We start from the raw sequence: 18,867 nt of genomic DNA, 5'->3' as shown, positions 1-18,867 counted from the left end.
GATGCTTCTGTCAAAAGGAGCAGTTAATGTTTGAAGTGAACCTCCTCCAACCGTTGCATCTCATCCAACCTCAACTACTGCATCCGCTGTTGCAGGTGTTAACTTCTCTACAATGGCGAGACCAAACGCAGGCGCGCCGATCATTTCGCTGAACACCTCCGCTCAGTCCGCATTAACCAACCTGATTGTCCAGTTGCTCAGCACTTCAACTCCCCCTCCCATTCCCAATCTGACCCATCTCCCATCTGTCCTGGACCTCCTCCATTGCCAGAGTGAGGCCCAGCACAAATTGGAGGAACAGCACCTCATATTTCGCTTGGGTAGTTTGCACCCCAGCGGTATGAGCATTGACTTCACTAATTTCAATTGGCCCTTGCTTTCCCCTTCCATCCCAGCCCCCTTCCCAGTTCTCCCACCAATCTTCCTGTCTCCACCTACATTCTTTCTCTGTCCTGCCCCCTCCCCTGACATCAGTCTGAAGAAGGGTCTCGACCCAAAACGTCGCCAATTCCTTCTCTGCATAGATGCTGCCTCAACCGCTGAGTTACACCAGCATTTTGATTCTACCTTTGATTTTACCAGCATCTGCAGTTCTTTCTTAAACATGAAGCAAATGTGATTTCCATCCCAAGCCAATATGACTGGCTCCTTACCACTTACTAATGTGGTTCCTCCACACAATCAGTTGCATTGAATGAAAACTAAGGAACCTCCAAGGGAATTAGTAAAAATGAAAAACAAATTAAATATTGCAAATTAGAAAGCAAATGACATTCAAAAGTTGCTACATCGTTAACTTATGGCTAAGAACTATAAAAGGTCAATGATCGCAAATATTAATAGGGTTTCATTCTCCACATGCTGCTTGACCTGCCGACATGTTTCAATGTTTGGATTGTAATTCACATCCACAATATTTACCTTTGGTTGCGAGTTGTTCAGAGAGGATATTTTACTTGGCTCAAATGTACCAGACAGGGTTCATATCAAATCTCGTTTTGAAGAAATAAAAAAAAGCTTACGATAACGTTATACTCCCACAGCATTCTCCAGAAGTCCAGCACTGTGTGTGGCAAAGGGCCCTGCGTTGCGATGTAGGCTTGTGGTCCATACACGCCCTTGGAAAGAAAAACGTTTTTGAATATCACCTTTTGTCAATTGAATATTTTATAAAGTATGCTCTACCCTATGAACTTGAAGTCACGTTATATAAAATGTTAAATGTTTGTTAGATTTGTAACACTCATGTGACTTTTGTAATATTTCAGTTGCGTAGGTCAGTTTGGTTTCTTGCCACTGAATCAAGTGACTGTGAATTTCATTAACTTTCCGGGACTTGATTAACTAATTTGGGACCTGCAATAGACAAAGTCCTCAGGGTAAAGCTGATAAATGTCTGCATTATTAGATGCAATTCTTCAATTTCTCCTTTACTTATCATAGAAACATAGAAACATCGAAAATAGGTGCAGGAGTAGGCCATACGGCCCTTCGAGCCAGCGATATGGTTGATCATCTAAAATCAGTATCCCGTTCTTGCTTTTTCCCCCACATCCCTTCATTCCTTTCACCCTAAGAGCTAAATCTAACTCTCTCTTGAAAGCATCCAGTGAATCTGCAGAGAATTACACAGATTCACAACTCTCTGGCTGAAAATGCTTTTCCTCATCTCAGTCTTAAATGGCCTAGTCCTTATTTCTTAAACTGTGACCCCTGGTTCTGGATTCCTCTAACATCAGGAACATTTTTCCTACATGTAGCCTGTCCATTCCTTTAAGAATTGTATATGTTTCTACAAGATTCACCTCTCATCCTTCTAAATTCCAGTGAATACAAGCCAAGTCAACTAATGTCGCCATCCCTGGAATTAACCTGGTGAATTTACGCTGCTCTCCCTCAATTGCAAGAATGTCCTTCCCCAAATGAGGAGACCAAAATTGCACACAATACGCCATGTGTGGTCTCACCAGGGCCCTGTACAACTGCAGAAGGACCTTCTTGCTCCTATACTCAACTCCTCTCGCAATGAAGGCCAACATGCCATTAGCTTTCTTCACTGCCTGCTGTACTTGCATGCTTACTTTCAGTGATTCATTGTAGAAGAACACCCAGGTCTCGTTGCATCCCCCTTTCTCCTAATCTAACACCAATCAGATAATAATCTGCCTTCCTGTTCTTGCCACCAAAGTGGATAACCTCACATTTATCCACATAATACTGCAACTGCCATGCATCTGCCCACTCACCCAACCTGTCCAAGTCACCCTGCAGCTTCAGAGCATGGTCCTCACAGTTCACACTGCCACCCAGTTTTATGGGACATTGTTGAAACATAATATTTCTGGGAGATTGTCTTCCTTAGTGCTTAGTGAAGATAGAACCAAAGTGCTCTGCCATTTCCTCGTTTCCCATTATTAATTCTGGCATTGACTATTGTGTCATGATTTTTCTCCAGTTTACCTTCTTGTGCTCTATCATAGTTGCCATTTCCCCAATCTAAAAATCTGATTATACCATCTATACCATTCAATTATTTTGAATATTATTTATGTTGAGATCATTATTCTCTCAATATTTTGCCATGCTTACTTACATAATTTTTCCAGTGACTGGCTTTAGCATTTTTCATTGTAAACGTTCTCACATTTTGTACATAATTGGGAAATACTCAGTCTGCTCCATTCTCATAACATCTCTTAACTTGTTTATTTTGTTTACTTGAGATCTATATATAATAGATCTCAAGTAAATATTATAATATGATTTTTACTTATTTAGATTTAGTAGTAAATCTTTTCTACTATTTGGTAATATTGTATCTTATACGAATCTTATAGAAAAATATAAAATTCTTAAGGGATTGGACAGGCTAGATGCGGGAAATGTGTTCCCATGTTGGGAGAGTCCAGAACCAGGGGTCACAGTTTAAGAATAAGGGGCAGGCCATTTAGGACCGAGATGAGGAAACATTTTTTCATCCAGACAGTTGTGAATCTGTGGAATTCTCTGCCACAGAAGGCAGTGGCGGACAATTCACTGGATGTTTTCAAGAGATAGTTAGATTTAGCTCATAGGGCTAAGAGAATCATGGGATATGGGGGGAAAATTGGAAAGGGGAACTGATTTAGGATGATCAGCCATGATCATATTGAATGGTGGTGTTGACTCAAAGGGCCGAATGGCCTACACCTGCACCTATGTTTCTATCACATCCTATCCATCATCTCAATTCACATAGATTCTCTCTCTAGATTTTTGCCCTTGGTCTCCCACATGCCTTTTCTGACTAACATTTCCCCAAAGTTCTTTTATCTCTATTATTTCTATGTACATTTTGTTTTGCAATAGTTATCTATCACTTCTGTGTTGTCAACATTTCTGATTCTATCTACTTCTTCATTTCAAATTATCGCCTTTCAAGGGCTTGTTTTGATGTGAGTCATACTGTCCAAGCAAGAGGCTTTTCAGCCCATTATAACTCTGGAGCTTTGCAAGAAATCCCTGCTGTTCTCTTCCGAACAACTATTTGATTTCATCTTATTTATCCAATTCTTTTTTGAACCCTCAATTGAAACTGCTTCACCTCGGCACCATTTCATGCCAAGCATTCCAGATCACAGTTCAATGCTTAAGCTAGGCATCATACAAATGGCACAGTGATTTCATGGGCGGCATGGTGGCACAGTACTTGGTGCTATGGCCTTGCACTGCAAGGAAACTTTGATCCTTGGATGACGTCTTTGCAGAATTTGCACCATCTACTTGTGTCCATGCAAGTTTCCTCTGGGTGTTGTGGTTTCCTCCAACATGTTAAAATTCATGCGGGAAAGGCTACTGTATAAGTTATCCCCTAGTGTGGATCACAGCAAAGAATCAAAAAAAGAATTTAAATGGACATGTATGAAAGAGAATAAATTGAAGAAGTACAGGGAAAAGGACAGAGGAGGAATGGGACGTGCAATTTCTTCATTGGGAGCATGAATCCAATGGGCAGAATGATCATAGAAACATAGAAACATAGAAATTAGGTGCAGGAGTAGGCCATTCGGCCCTTCGAGCCTGCACCGCCATTCAATATGATCATGGCTGATCATCCAACTCAGTATCCCGTACCTGCCTTCTCTCCATACCCTCTGATCCCCTTAGCCACAAGGGCCACATCTAACTCCCTCTTAAATATAGCCAATGAACTGGCCTCAACTACCTTCTGCAGCAGAGAGTTCCAGAGATTCACCACTCTCTGTGTGAAAAAGGTTCTTCTCATCTTGGTTTTAAAGGATTTCCCCCTTATCCTTAAGCTGTGACCCCTTGTCCTGGACTTCCCCAACATCGGGAACAATCTTCCTGCATCTAGGCTGTCCAACCCCTTAAGAATTTTGTACGTTTCTATAAGATCCCCTCTCAATCTCCTAAATTCTAAAGAGTATAAACCAAGTCTATCCAGTCTTTCTTCATAAGACAGTCCTGACATCCCAGGAATCAGTCTGGTGAACCTTCTCTGCACTCCCTCTATGGTAATAATGTCCTTCCTCAGATTTGGAGACCAAATCATCGAGTTGTTATAAGGTTTAAGACATTACCAATGGTTCTTTTGGCATTCAGCTTAACCATATGTCATAGAAAAAACAATCTTTCAGCAATTGCAAATTGTTTCTCCTGATATATTCCATCAAAACATTTCAGCCGAGGTCTCAAACATCTTCTATGCTTTCCTCGATTATTGGAGACCCACCCCGGTTTCTGCAACTCTGCTCCTTCCAGCCCTCACTGAGCACGCTATTCTCTCTCCCTCTCTCTCAAACTTAATATGTGAAGGTATGATCAAAAATTATTTCCACTGAAATGCACTGGCCATTCATATTTTTGGCAGTTTCCATTTAGAAAGTGCATACCTTGATGAAGCTTGCATTGATGTAATCAGAATCAGTGTCGGAAATGACCAGGGAGAGCTGCACACGGCTGTGATCAACTGAAAACAGGAAGCAAATATTAAACACACACGCATACACAACATGCATTTTCCATTTCCTCATTCTGCCATTTAGTTAAAAGGAACTGAGCTTCATAGAAATGGTAATTTAAGAATATGAAATCAACAACTGATGATGATTAGGGCCACCCAAAGGAGTTTATTTAGCAACCAAGGACGATTAAATGGCAAAAGGCTGCTTTTTTTCCCCCAAGCCGTTCAAGATGCCTTACCCTTCCATATCTCTAGTTTCCTTCTCTCCTCCCTGGCTCTTAGTCTGACGGCTCTCGACCCGATACGCCATCCATTCCTTCTCTCCAGAGATGCTGCCTGTCCCGCTGAGTTAATCCACCATTTTGTGCCCATCTTCGGTGTAAACCAGCATCTGCAGTTCCTTCTTACACAGTTGGAACTGATATCAGAATCGACAACTACCTAGAGTTTGGTGAGCAGGTCGGGATATGATTGACTCTCTCCTGAACTGCAATCTGCTCCAATCACTTTTCGTATTATTGATTGTCACAAGGATAGGAAAATTAAAACAGGCCAATAAATGCCAAGGTCCATCTAATTCACACTCTGCAACCCAGGATTTCACGATACAATAATGGAATTGTTGATTTATTGCAGCAATCATTCAATCCCCAATTAATTAGTAGACAGCAGATCCAGAAAAGAGGTGGGGAAAACACCAGTCACCAAAACATTGACCATAAATATTTTACATCAAGAAGCTTCATGCAATCCAGATAGAGGTTCCCGACCTGAAACATTGACTGTCCATGTCCCACCACAAATGCCTCTTTACTGCTGTTCCTTCAACAGATCTCTTTTTTTTTTGCTCCAGATTCCAGCATTTTCAGTTTTAGTTCCGTTTAGAGATGGCGCATGAAACAGGCCCTTCAGCCCAACAAGTCTATGCTGACCACATTCACACTTGGTCTATGTTATCCTACTTCCTCATTAGATTGCATATCAACAGGCCCTTTGGCCCAACAAGTCTATGCTGACCATCAATTACACATTCATACTTCTATGTTATTCTACATTCTCATTGCCAATCCCTACACACCATTGCAACAACAAGACTCAGTAAGTTTCAAACTCAAGTAGGTTTCTGGTATTATTTTGGTGCGATTTATAATTAGGATAAGAGTGTGGCTGAAGAGATAGCAGCATTTCCATAGAGTTCAAACTGTACTTCAAGAAGTGTTTCAGTTTCTAATTTAATTCTAAATTTGAAATAGACAATAGGCAATAGACAATAGATGCAGAGTAGACCATTCGGCCCTTCAAGCCAGCACCGTCATTCAATATGATCATGGCTGGTCATCCACGATCAGAACCCCGATCCAGCCTTCTCGCCATATCCCCCGACTCCACTATCTTTATGAGCTATATCTAACTCTCTCTTGAAAGCATCCAGAGAATTGGCCTCCACTGCCTTCTGAGGCAGAGAATTACACAGATTCATTTATATCCAAAGCTTGCAGGTAGAAATCCCAGATCTTCAGAAGAATTACAGAGCCATTAGATTTATAATGTTCTACCAACAGTTCTTTGGCTTTATCGATTTATTCACGCATTGGCATTTCAGTCTAATTGATGCTTTTTAACCATAATTGGGAGCATCTTTCAGGAGTTAGGTACACAGGGATTTATCGAATGTGCAAGGTGATTTTTCCAGAGGTCAGTCTGTAGTGAGAACTGTTGTAGCAGAAAGTTCAATGTATTTACAGGGGTTTCGTGACAGTATATAATACATTGATCATACAATATTTGCAGGACATTCCTGGGCAAGAATCGTTGTTTGTGGCCAGGATAATGGTGCGGGGGAAAGGGAGGAGTGGTCCTCGTCTGAAGAAGGGTCTCGACCCGAAACGTCACCCATTCCTTCTCCCCAGAGATGCTGCCTGTCCCACTGAGTTACTCCAGCTTTTTGCGTCTAGTATCGTTTATTGGTTTATGATTGTCATGTGTACTAAGATACAGTGAAATGCTTTGTTTTGTGTGCTACCCAGTCAGATCAAGGCATACATTGAGTAAATGTGGAATAATCATAATGGATGATAGTCGATCTACTTCTGGGACTAGCATGCAAATAGTCGCCACGCTCCGTCACCATCTGCCAGGTATCGAGTTTCCTCATATATCATGTCTGATCTTGTCCTCATGAGATATGTATTTCTTATTTTCTCACTTTTTTGTAATGTTAAGGCCCAGTGTCCTGGCAGAACTGCCACGAGTGTGAGGCAAGGTATTGATGATACAGGATGCCAGCCAAGGGTAGCCCTGACCTGGAGTCAAGCTGTTGGTTCCTATCACGTCCAATGCAGCAAAAATATTTTTTTCCAAAATTGCTAGAATGTTATAATTTATAGGAATTCCCTAGAAGTCCAACATCACTTGCAAATGTCACCAATGATTGTGCAGCATTTGACCCTGACCCCCTGTGGGTCTATTTAAAGATCAGTAATTTAGGTAGATTTAACTTAACTTCATTAAAGCAATATCAAAGAAGCACCTCAACTGAATAATAAAGTGCCTAGTGATTCACTGTAAGGTGTCCTCCGAAATGTCCAGTGAGCCACTACCAACTATTAACAGTTCCAGCAGGTAACTCATTATCACATCATCAAGTTGATTAGGAATGAACATTGAATCAGGTCTTGCCAGTGAAGGGAACCAACAATTAACCTGCAAACTTGCTGGTCTCTCAGATCACAGATCCTATAGCGGATGGAGCAAGATAGGTCACTCGACGAAAAAGACGTAGTACGGTCATGGGCAGATTCATGGTTAATTTTAGGCCCCATTTCCGTAACCGGCTTCCGTCTCCGCACCAAAGATCCCATAGGATACTAGTGCGCAGACGGAAGCCGGTTACGGAAACATCCTCGTAAAGATAAAAGTTATTTGGTAAAAATCTTCTAATTTTCAGAATTTTAATTTACTAACACAAACTGTTGCCCCGCAACGTCGATTACACTGCGAGTCGGGTCGGGTGGGGTCCAGTTACGCAAATGGATGAAAAAAAGGCCCATGTTCCGTTTGGTTGCGTACTACACGTCAGCCCATTGCATTTAGCAGGAGTGGTCTATCTTGCTCCGCTATAGGATCTTTGCTTCAGATGTGGGAGGAAACTAATGCGGTCACAGAGAGAACATACAAACCCCACACACACAGCATCCCCGTCAGGATTGAAGCCGGATCTCTGGCATATGCCCGATCAGCTGTGACACTGGGCTGCCCACAAATTTATTTTGGTGCAACAACATAACCTCTCCAAACTAAGGAAAATAATTAAATCAGGAATTTAGTCTCCATAAGGGTAGCAGAGAAAATACACGCAACATTTCACATCATAGAAAAATAATTCAAATTTATTTCACCGTGTGTTATTAGACATCCAATAACAACTTTTAAATCCAATCAATAAGTGATCTGCATTTCTAGGCAAACACTTAACCATATAACCATATAACAATTACAGCACGGAAACAGGCCATCTCGGCCCTACAAGTCCGTGCCAACACAACTTTTTTTTTCCCTTAGTCCCACCTGCCTGCACTCATACCATAACCCTCCATTCCCTTCTCATCATATAACAATTACAGCACGGAAACAGGCCATCTCGGCCCTACAAGTCCGTGCCGAACAAATTTTTTTCCCCTTAGTCCCACCTGCCTGCACTCGTACCGTAACCCTCCATTCCCTTCTCATCCATATGCCTATCCAATTTATTTTTAAATGATACCAATGAACCTGCCTCCACCACTTCCACTGGGAGCTCATTCCACACTGCCACCACTCTCTGCGTAAAGAAGTTCCCCCTCATATTACCCCTAAACTTCTGTCCCTTAATTCTGAAGTCATGTCCTCTTGTTTGAATCTTCCCTATTCTCAAAGGGAAAAGCTTGTCCACATCAACTTGGCTAATGATTCCCAGATAAGGAAATGCGAACAGAATCTCACTGGAATCCAGTAGGTCTAAAATAGGAATTAGAAAATTTGAGACTGAAAAGATGGACTTACAGGGTAGAATGTCTTTATAGCGATTCCTCTTGGCATTCTCTTGCTTCTCTGCATGACCTGATGAGTAGGATTTGTCATGTTTGTTTTTCATTGACTGCCTTTTCAGTCTCTGCAGGAGTATGAGGAAAAAAAAAAAATCAGATTTAAGAATTTTGCTGCATAAATACACAAGAATAAACTCTTGCTTTTTGAAATGCTAATCTTACATTCTAGTCTCCTTAATTTGCAAGCCCCCTTCCCCTCCTCTCAAGATCCCCCATTCAAAATGCCCAACATGCCAATTAATAAACAAATTAATAGAGTTATACGGTGATACAGTGTGGATGCAACCATTTGGCCCAACCTGCCCTTGCCGACCAACATGTCCCACCTATTCTTGTCCCACCTGCGTTTGGCTCGTATCTAAAGAAGGATCTCGACCTGAATCGTCACCCATTCCTTCATGCTGCCTGTCCCAATGAGTTACTCCAGCGATTTGTGCCTATCTTTCATATCCTTCTCCAACTATCCAATCTATTAGTTTCCAATTTTGCTGCAGAGTTTTAGAATGTGATAGCATAAATAATTGCCATTCAGTCCATCTAGTTAGGGTTGGTGAGTTGTGGCTGGTTTGAGTGATGGACTGAGGTGCTCTTGGGGCTGCTGTATTTGGCGCAAGTGTGGCCTGTCCCTCCCACCTACGTCACAGGGATCACCCGGACTGCCTTCCAGTTCATCTGCGGGTCGAGGAAATACCGGGTGCAACGGGCCACAACGCACAAGTCGGCAGACGACAGGGGTAAAAGCGTGCCCAACGTCACCCTCACCCTGATGGCCACCTTTGTGTGTGGCTGCATCAGGTGGAGCGTAGAGCCAAGGCACGTGGGCACCAAGTGTCACTACCTGCTGAGGTTCTACCTGTCCCCGGTGTTGTGAAGGATGGGCCTGGCGCAGATGCCACGCAATGTGCTAGACTGCTGGACATTGCCGCACCATCTGTCGTTTGTGGAAAGGTTCTTCCGGACCAACACCTTTGACCACAAGTCCATCGGGCAGTGGTCAGCACGGAACGTCCTGCAGGCACTGCAGGGAAAGGACTCCATGGATCCGGTGGCGTGGTTCCCAGAGCAGACTGCCCAGCTTGTCTGGCAAAATGCCTCATCGCCAGAACTCACCAACAAGCACCAAGACCTGGCTTGGCTGGCGGTGAGGGGAGCCCTCTCAGTCAGATCCTTCCTGCACCGTCAGAACCTCACTGTCAGCGCACGCTGCCCTCGGGACGGCTGCTATGGAGAGGAGACGGTTGCCCACCTCTTTGCAGAGTGTGGATTTGCAAAGAGAGTCTGGAGAGGGTTCCTGTCACGGTTTATTCTGAACAGCTCCGTCACAGAGGACTCTGTGATTTACGGACTGTTCCCAGGGACGCATTCAGAGATTGACATCAAGTGCTGCTGGAAGGTCACCAACTCGGTGAAAGACGCTCTTTGGTCTGCCCGAGCGTTGTTCACCACCCAGCCGAGCGAGATGCCCGTCGGGGAATGTTGCCGACTGGCCCGCAGCAGACTGCAGGAGTACGTGCTGAGGGACGCACTGAAGCTCGGTGCAGCCAACGCCAAGGCTCGGTGGGGGAGGACCACAGTCTAGGGTCCTCCCGCTGCTGGACATGGGGGGCAGGGTGTGGTGGAGTCGCCCCTCAAAATTAGTGAAGGGATTCCACGCCAGTGGGACACATGAGTGGCAAGGGTGGAATTTGAGCAATGTATGTAGACTGTATTGGATAATTTGTATAGCCTCCTGGATGAATGTCGGATGAATTTGTTGCACAGCTCGTAGTGTATTTATTTATTTATTTATTTATTTATTCCGAACAAGTAAAGACATAAATAGCAATAAATAACAACAACAAAATCGAAGTAGTCAAACAATTGGACATTCCAGGCAATATTTGCAAAGCAATGAAAAGCATAAAGCAAAATTTAAGTGTCCAACACTTTTTCTTTTATTACCTGAATAAAGTCTATTTTGAAATTTAATAAAAAGCTTTGTTGACCTCCCAGTGGCAAGGGTGGGGAAGAAATCTGTGAATTTTTAAACAGTATTGAATGTCTGTATAGCCTCCGAGAATGTCGGATTAATTTTTTTTGCACGGTTCCTGTATTGCATATATTTATTACTTGAATAAAGCCTATTTTAAAGGAATTATTTTTAGATCTCTGGAGAAAAGGAATAGGTGACATTTCGGGTCGAGACCCTTATTGCTTACGGAAATCAAACTTCAGCTTCTCAAATTCTTCTTCATATGTTGCCGTCACTCCTCCTTATTGAATCTACATCCCACCTCTTCAATTGATGATTCCTTCTAATGTGGTAGCCCAATAATTCAGCTGTCACCAACACGCAAAGTACATCTAACTCCATGGTTTATATTTAAAAAAGAACTGTGGATGTTGGAAACATCGAAGGTAGACAAAAATGCTGGAGAAATTCAGCGGGTGAGGCAGCATCTATGGAGCGAAGGAATAGGTGACGTTTCGGGTCGAGACCCTTCTTTAGACTAGACTTTATATTTAACTCTCAGCCATTCTTCTTCAATTGTGAAGTCAAACCCCATGTGATTTTTGTCCGTTTAGGTTTGAGTTACATCTTTTACCTCCAAAGGACAACCTTCATTTATCACAGTGGTCACTCTGAAATGCTGGGTAATAAAAATAAAAATCTAACCAAACCAAGGACATTGTAGCCATTTGTAACTGGCCCTGTCAACCCACAACCCATCTTCTCTGTGAAGAACAGTTAAGCCCTGTCCCACTTTCACGACCTCTGCTGAGTTTGCCCTCGACACATACTCGCAGCATGGTCGTCACGAGGACGTAGGTGGTCGTAGGTAGGTCGTAGCAGGTCGTGATGCTAGTCGTAGGTACTCGTGCATCAAGAAGGTCGGGGTGTTTTTTTCTAGCCTGATGAAAAATGTCCACGAGTAAAAAAGATCGTGAATTAGGTGGTGAAAGTGGGACAGACCCTTTATTGTGTAGATTCCACAGAATAGAAACATGGGACAAGGCCCCACAGATCTGTGTTATTCGTGTCCAAACCTGTGCTCCCCCATCGTACTTCATCTCATCCAATCTGCACAGCCTTTGATACTTTTACCTTTCTCATTTTTAACTCACTTCCTTTCCCTTGCACCTGTAGCATTCTTTGCGATAACAGGTTCCAGGTATAAAGCGTGCACTCACTCGGTCAACTGCTTCTCCCAAAATCCTTTTTAGGATTTACAAATAATAGCAGAACCATGGACCAACCAGCATTCCATTTGTTGCTCCAGATTCCAGCATCTGCAGTCGCTTTTGGCCTTATTAGATTTATTAATTGTTATCTGTGGGGTGGGGGGATTGCAACCTTCACGTGGTCCACCCTGTTTCGACGAATGCAATCAACCTGGCGTGCACAAACAGAAGATCAAACAGACCAAGTTGTCTAACAACTTTAAGCTGTGCACGCCATAAGCAAGAAGAAGAAGATTGTTATCTGTGATGATAGCCTTCTGTGGTGAGTGTATTGCTTTAAGGTCTACGTTAACCCGTGATTCCACGTCTTCTTTCACGTTAATCACGTTATTCCCAGTATCATGTATCTATACACTGTGAATGGCTCGATTGTAATCATGTATTGTCTTTCCGCTGGTAGACAAAAATGCTGGAGAAACTCAGCGGGTGAGACAGCATCTGTGGAGCGAAGGAAATAGGCAACGTTTTGGGCCGAAACCCTTCTTCAGACCGACTTGTCTTTCCGCTGACTGGTTAGCACGTAACAAAAGTTTTCCACTGTGCGTGACAATAAACTAAACAAACTATTATTAGACACGTAGAAAACAGGTGCAGGAGGAGGCCATTTGGCCCTTCGAGCTTGCACCGCTCCATTTTCCTGCAGATCTTCCTCCCTTTTGGATTCCCAGCAGCTGTGTTCTGTATCCCATTTTTCCAGCAATGTTTAAAGCCCTCATTCATGTTTCTTTAGTTACAGACAGATCATTTAGAAACCTGAAGTCTAGACGTTATGTTAACCCAGTCTCACACTAAACAGGAGGAGCGTACCAAACCAGTTGATTCCAGTTCAACAGTTAGGGTAGATTAGATTGTTTTATTGTCATGTACACCAAGGATGTAATATAATATAACGCTGACTGCAAAGCAGCAGATTGTAGTGTAAAATGGGAGTAGTGTACATGAAAATTGAAGTACATTAACGGAATTAACCAAATGAGGCAGAGTCAATAATGGCAGCATATCAGAGAATGCGGTGCAAAAAACAGTCGGTTCAGGAGTCAGAAAGAAAAGTCTGCATATTTCATGCTTTCAAGCTGCTGTATCTTCTTCCAGTTAGTGGAAGAAAGTAAAGGGGCTGGCGAGGGGGGCAGGCACGCTGAATAATACTTTCTAGCCTTTCCTGATGCAATGCATCGTGAAGATGGACTGGAAGGGAGGAAATGATGACCCCTGATGGATTGGGCTGTGTTCACCAACATCTTCAGGTTCAGGTGGTCTAGAGCAGAGCAGTTGCCAAATCAGGATGAGACACATCTGGTCAGAATATTTTCCAAAGCACATCTGTAGAAGATCAAGAGAATCCTCATGGACATGCCAAATCTTCTCAGACACTTCAGTGTCAATGTACTGGATTAGGTTGTTCGCCTGAAGAAGGCTCTCGACCCAAAATGTCATCTATACCTTTTCTCCGGAGATGCTGCCTGACCTGCTGAGCTGCTCCAGTTTTTTGAGTCTACCTTAGGTTATCTGTGATATGGCTGCCTCAGATTTTGAACTGTTGACTATTTCTACAACAGCTCTATTGATGAGGATTGGTTGCCTTCATCCCTAGCTTCCTTAGATCAACAAACAACTCTTTAGTTTTGCTGATGTTAAAGACAAGGTTATGTTCTTAGCACCAGGCTTTCAATCTCCATCCAGTACTTGGTCTCATCAATAACTGCCAACAAAAATGGTATCATCGGGGCAAACTTGAAGATTGAGTTGCAATTGTACTCGGCGAAACAGTCATGGGTGTACAGGAAGTCGAGTGTAAGAATGCACACCAAGCCTGAGAGGCAGCAGCTTTGCGGGTTATGGTAGAGAAAATGTTATGACCAAGAAGTCCAGAAGCTACTTGCAGAACGAGGACTATGTCCTGGGTCCAGAAGTTTGGGGATGAGCTTATTCATTATTATAATGTTGAAGTTTGAGTTGTACTTATTGAATCACATCCTGACCTGGCTGTTCTCATTGTGAAAGTGATCTGCACTGAATCAATAGACAATAGACAATAGGTGCAGGAGTGGCCATTTGGCCATTCGAGCCAGCACCGCCATTCAATGTGATCACGGCTGATCATCCCCAATCAGTACCCCGTTCCTGCCTTCTCCCCATATCCCCTGACTCTGCTGTTTTTAAGAGCCCTATCTAGCTATCTCTTGAAAGCATTCAGAGAACCTGCCTCCACCGCCCTCTGAGACAGAGAATTCCACAGACTCTCTGTGAGAAAAGGTGTTTCCTCGTCTCCATTCTAAATGGCTTACTCCTTATTCTTAAACGGTGGTCCCTGGTTCTGGTCTCCCCCAACATCGGGAACATGTTTCCTGCCTCTAGCGTGTCCAAGCCCTTAACTATCACTGCAAGAGAGATGGCATCTTCCACAGACTTATTTTTCCTTTATGTGAGGTGCAATAAATCTAGATGATCTGGAAGACTGGCACTTATGTGGGCCATTATCAATCTTTCAAAGCACTTCATTTTGGTCAGTGGTAAAGTTACTGGGGTGGTAGTCATTCAGTTTGGTCACTTTGTTTTTCTTGGGGACTGGGTGGGTGGTAAACGGGGTGCCTCCCTGCTAGCTGTGTTCCCCTGTTGCGGGTTTGAGGAAGACCGAGCCACTGGGACAAACCAGTGGGACAACTGGCACCACCACGTGGTCAAGATTGGGTTGCTGGGAAAATGTCTTAGACAGCCAGTCCCTCTCTGAGGCACACAGAGTGGCCGGGACAAGCCTGAGTTGCCAGTGCCGCTTCCAGCCCATGGGTAACCAGGGTCTGTTCCCACACACAGAGGCAAAGACTGAGCTGCAGGAAAACACACCAGCACCGCCTCTTCAAGCCTAAAGCTAAGCTGTCAGGATAATTCTGAGACCACCAGCGCCTCTCGAGACAAGAGTGAATTGCTGGCAGAAGCCAGAGGTTGCTGCATGTCCTCCTTCAAGACCAAGACTGAATTGTCAGGACAAGCCCGAGGTCGCCAATGTCACTGCACACGCACCCCAAGAACGATGAGCAGTGCCCCATGTGGTCCTGGACTTCCCTGTTGCTGTAAACAAGACATATTACTGGAGGTCACCCTACTACGAGTGTGGGTGCAGTCCCTGCAAAACCTGGCATTGTCCACAAATCCACCAGGATAAATGCTTTTTTCCAACTAGTGAAAGGCTATGTTTGCTGATTGGATCTTTTAGTGTTAAGTGTAGAGCACTGGTTTATCATTTTATATGAAATATCACAGCATTTTTTTCAATGAACGCAGCAGACTAGTATTCAAGGGCGGCACAGTGGTGCAGCTGGTAGAGCCGTTGCATCACAGCGCCAGAGACCCGGGTTTTATCCTGACTTCGGGTGCTGTCTATGTGGAGTTTGCACGTTCTCTCTGTGACCACGTAAGTGCTCGGGTTTTCTCCGACTTCCCAACGATGTGCGGGTTTGTAGGTTGATTGGACTCTGTAAATTGCCCCCTAATAAATAGGGAGTGGATGCAATAGAAATATGGGTTAACATAGAACTAGTCAGTGGATGGGTGATTGATGGTCGGCGTGGACTCGATGGGTGGAAAGGCCAGTTTCCAATCTGTATCTCTAAACTAAATAAAATAAAACTCAATCACAGGTCTGTGACCTCTGGCATAGACGACTACTTCCAGGTCAATGCAGACAATAAAAACCAAGTTTTAAAAAAACCCACAAATGTTTGTTTCATTTTCTTTTAAGAATTTTTGTTTCCTCATTTAAACATCCTGGACATGGATTAGACGAAAGGATAATTCTTGACTAACTATTAGATAATCTGGTCGCTTACTGACTGACCATGAGGCACCAGTGGCTGTATCTAATGACATGGGTGGTGGTAGCAAGCAGGAGGTATCGTGGTGAACTTTCTACGACCATTCTGAGGCAGAGTCAGGTTTATTCCTCAGTCTTTTTTTTGGGCAATTTCTAAAGTGGTAACTCCAGGTGACTTATAGACAATGAAAGCTCATTCAGATCAGAGACTTGGAAGACTGAGGCCAAAATGCAGTTGCTATCCCTCCAAGCAGAGCTCCTGGTCGGGGTGGGAGATAGCAACCTTCACGTGGTCCGCCCTGTTTCGACGAATGCAATCAACCCGGCGTGCACAAACAAATATGATCAAATAGAACAAGTTGTCCTACAACTTTAGGCTGTGCACGCTGTACGTAAGAAGAAGAAGAAGAAGAGCTTCTGGTCTAACTCTCCACTGCATATGAGGATTTCCTGGATCATACTGGCGGTGAGGTCGGAGGTTTGCAAAGTATTATTTTATCACAAATTAAGTAATCCTAAATCATAGAACTAACCTTTTTAATTTAAAACACAAGGTGCTTTTGTAATTCAGTGGGCCAGGCAACATCTATGGAGGGAATGGACAGGCAACATTTTGGGTTGGGAGCCTTCATCAGACTGAAGAAGGGAGCCGACCCGAAACGTTGTCTGTCCATTCTCTGTCCATTCCCTCCACAGATGCTGGACCTGCTGAGTTCCTCTTGTGTTCAAGAAGGAACTGCAGATGCTGGAAAATCGAAGGTACACAAAATTGCTGGAGAAACTCAGCGGGTGCAGCAGCATCTATGGAGCGAAGGAAATAGGCGACGTTTCGGGCCGAAACCCTTCTTCAGACTGATGGGGAGGTGGGGGGGGGGGGGGGGGAAGGAAGGAAAAAAGGGAGGAGGAGGAGCCCGAGCGGGCGGATAGGAGCAGGAGACAGCTAGAGGGTTAAGAAAGGGGAGGAGACAGCAAGGGCTTAAGATTCCCTCCATAGCACCCAAACCACCTCCTCCCCAGGTACCTTCCCCTGCAAGTGCAGGAGATGCAACACCTGTCCCTATACCTCCTCCCTTGATTCTGTCCAGGGATCCTGACAGTCCTTTCAGGTTAGGCAGAGGTTCACTTGCACCTCCTCCAACCTCATCTACTAAATTTGTTGTTCAAGGTGTGGACTGTTATACATCAACCAGACCAACCGTAGACCGGGCGATCGTTTCGCTGAACACCTTCGCTCAGTCCGCCTGAACCTACCTGATCTCCCAATTTTCAAACACTTGAATTCCCCTTCCCATTCCCACACTGACCTTCCTGTCCTGGGTCTCCTCCAATGCCAGACTGCGGCCAAATGCAAATTGGAGGAACAGCATCTCATATTCCGTCTGGGCAGCTTACACCCCAGCAGTAGGAACATTGATTTCTCCAACTTCAAATGACCCGTGCATCCCCTCTCTCTCCGTCCCTCCCCCACCCACCCACGTCATTGTACCAGCTTCAAAGCTGTCTTACTGAGTCTCATTGTCTGTAACTAGTTTTCAACTAGGCCACACCTAACAATGGCCTGTTCCCTTAATTATCATTACTTTTTGCATATCTTTCATTCATTTGTTCTATATCTCTCACCGTCTATATCCCTGGTTTCCCTTTCCCCGACTCTCAGTCGGAACAAGGTGATGACTAGAAACATAGAAAAATAGGTGCAGGAGTAAGCCATTCGGCCCATCGAGCCAGCACTGCCATTCAATATGATCATGGCTGATCATCTAAAATCAGTACCCCATTCCTGCTTTTTACCTACATCCCTGGATTCCTTTTGCCCTAAGAGTGAAATAGAGACATCACCTATTCCTTTTCTCCAAAGATGCTTCTGACCCGCTGAGTTACTCCAGCTTTTTGTTCCTATACATCAGACATATACCGAACATAGACACAAAAGTAACCCAGCAGCACCTCTGGAGAGAATGAATGGTTGAAGATTTGGGTCAAGACCTTTCTGACTGAGAGTGGACTGAGACTAGGACTCATTATACCTAATATAGTTACAAATATTACATGTATTTTGCAAAATATTGACATAAACCAAGTCACATTGTAGTACAGTAGAAACTGCAGAAAAGATTAGCTTGAAATAAGAAACAAAGAAAATCAACTCCTCTGGAGAAGGAATCGGGTGGAATTTGTTACAATTATAGAAAAGTTTGACTGGGCAATTAGAGAAATGGTGAAAGGTTAGATATTATCATTCACAAAAAGAAAGATCAGAAAAATTCAGGGTGGTGTTATCAAAACATGGAACAAAAGGAAATGAAATCTTCGATGGAACAATTTTAAAAACAGACGACAGGGTTCAGTGAACATAAGTATTTACACAGTTGCACAACCTTGTAAAACTGCAGTCAATAAAAATTCTTCTCTATTAATGTCCATCCTCATATTACTTTAAAATTGTCACAAATAGCAGAACTGAATTTGCACAGTGAAGCTTAAAAGGAGACTGGCTGAATTTTGGGAGCCACTGAATTTTTACAAAATACGATGAAGTGACTAAAAAAATGGCATACTTGCCCTCCCTTTCCTCCTGTTCCCACAATTGATGTGGCAATCCCCTTTCTTCCCTGTGGCTATCAAACAGCATAACTCCTCCCCCTTCGGTCATGGTGTAGATTGACTTTCCTCCTCACACCTCACACCCCGCCCCCCCACCCATCTCCAATCCTTTCTACTCATCACTTTAATTTAATGTTTCATGTATTTTGTGTCATATGACTGTTGGCAGATCAATTTCTCTCCTG

At 43.7% G+C, this 18,867-nt stretch overlaps 1 protein-coding gene across 3 annotated transcripts in view; it reads right to left on the bottom strand.

The window, feature by feature from the left end:
* LOC129708577 (tyrosine-protein phosphatase non-receptor type 22-like) overlaps positions 1-18,867 on the bottom strand; it is a 110,375-nt gene that overhangs the window by 80,566 nt on the left and 10,942 nt on the right. For all 3 annotated transcript variants that reach the window (XR_008725371.1, XR_008725372.1, XM_055654389.1), the window contains exons 2-4: positions 9,005-9,113; positions 4,893-4,969; positions 1,023-1,118 (exon numbers count right to left, since the gene is read on the bottom strand). Coding sequence is in view for 1 of the 3 variants with exons in the window: in XM_055654389.1 (XP_055510364.1) it covers positions 1,023-1,118; positions 4,893-4,969; positions 9,005-9,113 (282 nt within the window). In the remaining 2 variants the exon portion in view is untranslated. The remainder of the gene's footprint in view (positions 1-1,022; positions 1,119-4,892; positions 4,970-9,004; positions 9,114-18,867) is intronic.

This window comes from Leucoraja erinacea, chromosome 24, assembly GCF_028641065.1.
Source record: "Leucoraja erinacea ecotype New England chromosome 24, Leri_hhj_1, whole genome shotgun sequence".
Lineage (NCBI taxonomy): Eukaryota > Metazoa > Chordata > Chondrichthyes > Rajiformes > Rajidae > Leucoraja > Leucoraja erinaceus.
Note: the sequence above shows the minus strand (reverse complement) of the source record. Positions and strands in the feature narration are given on the sequence as shown.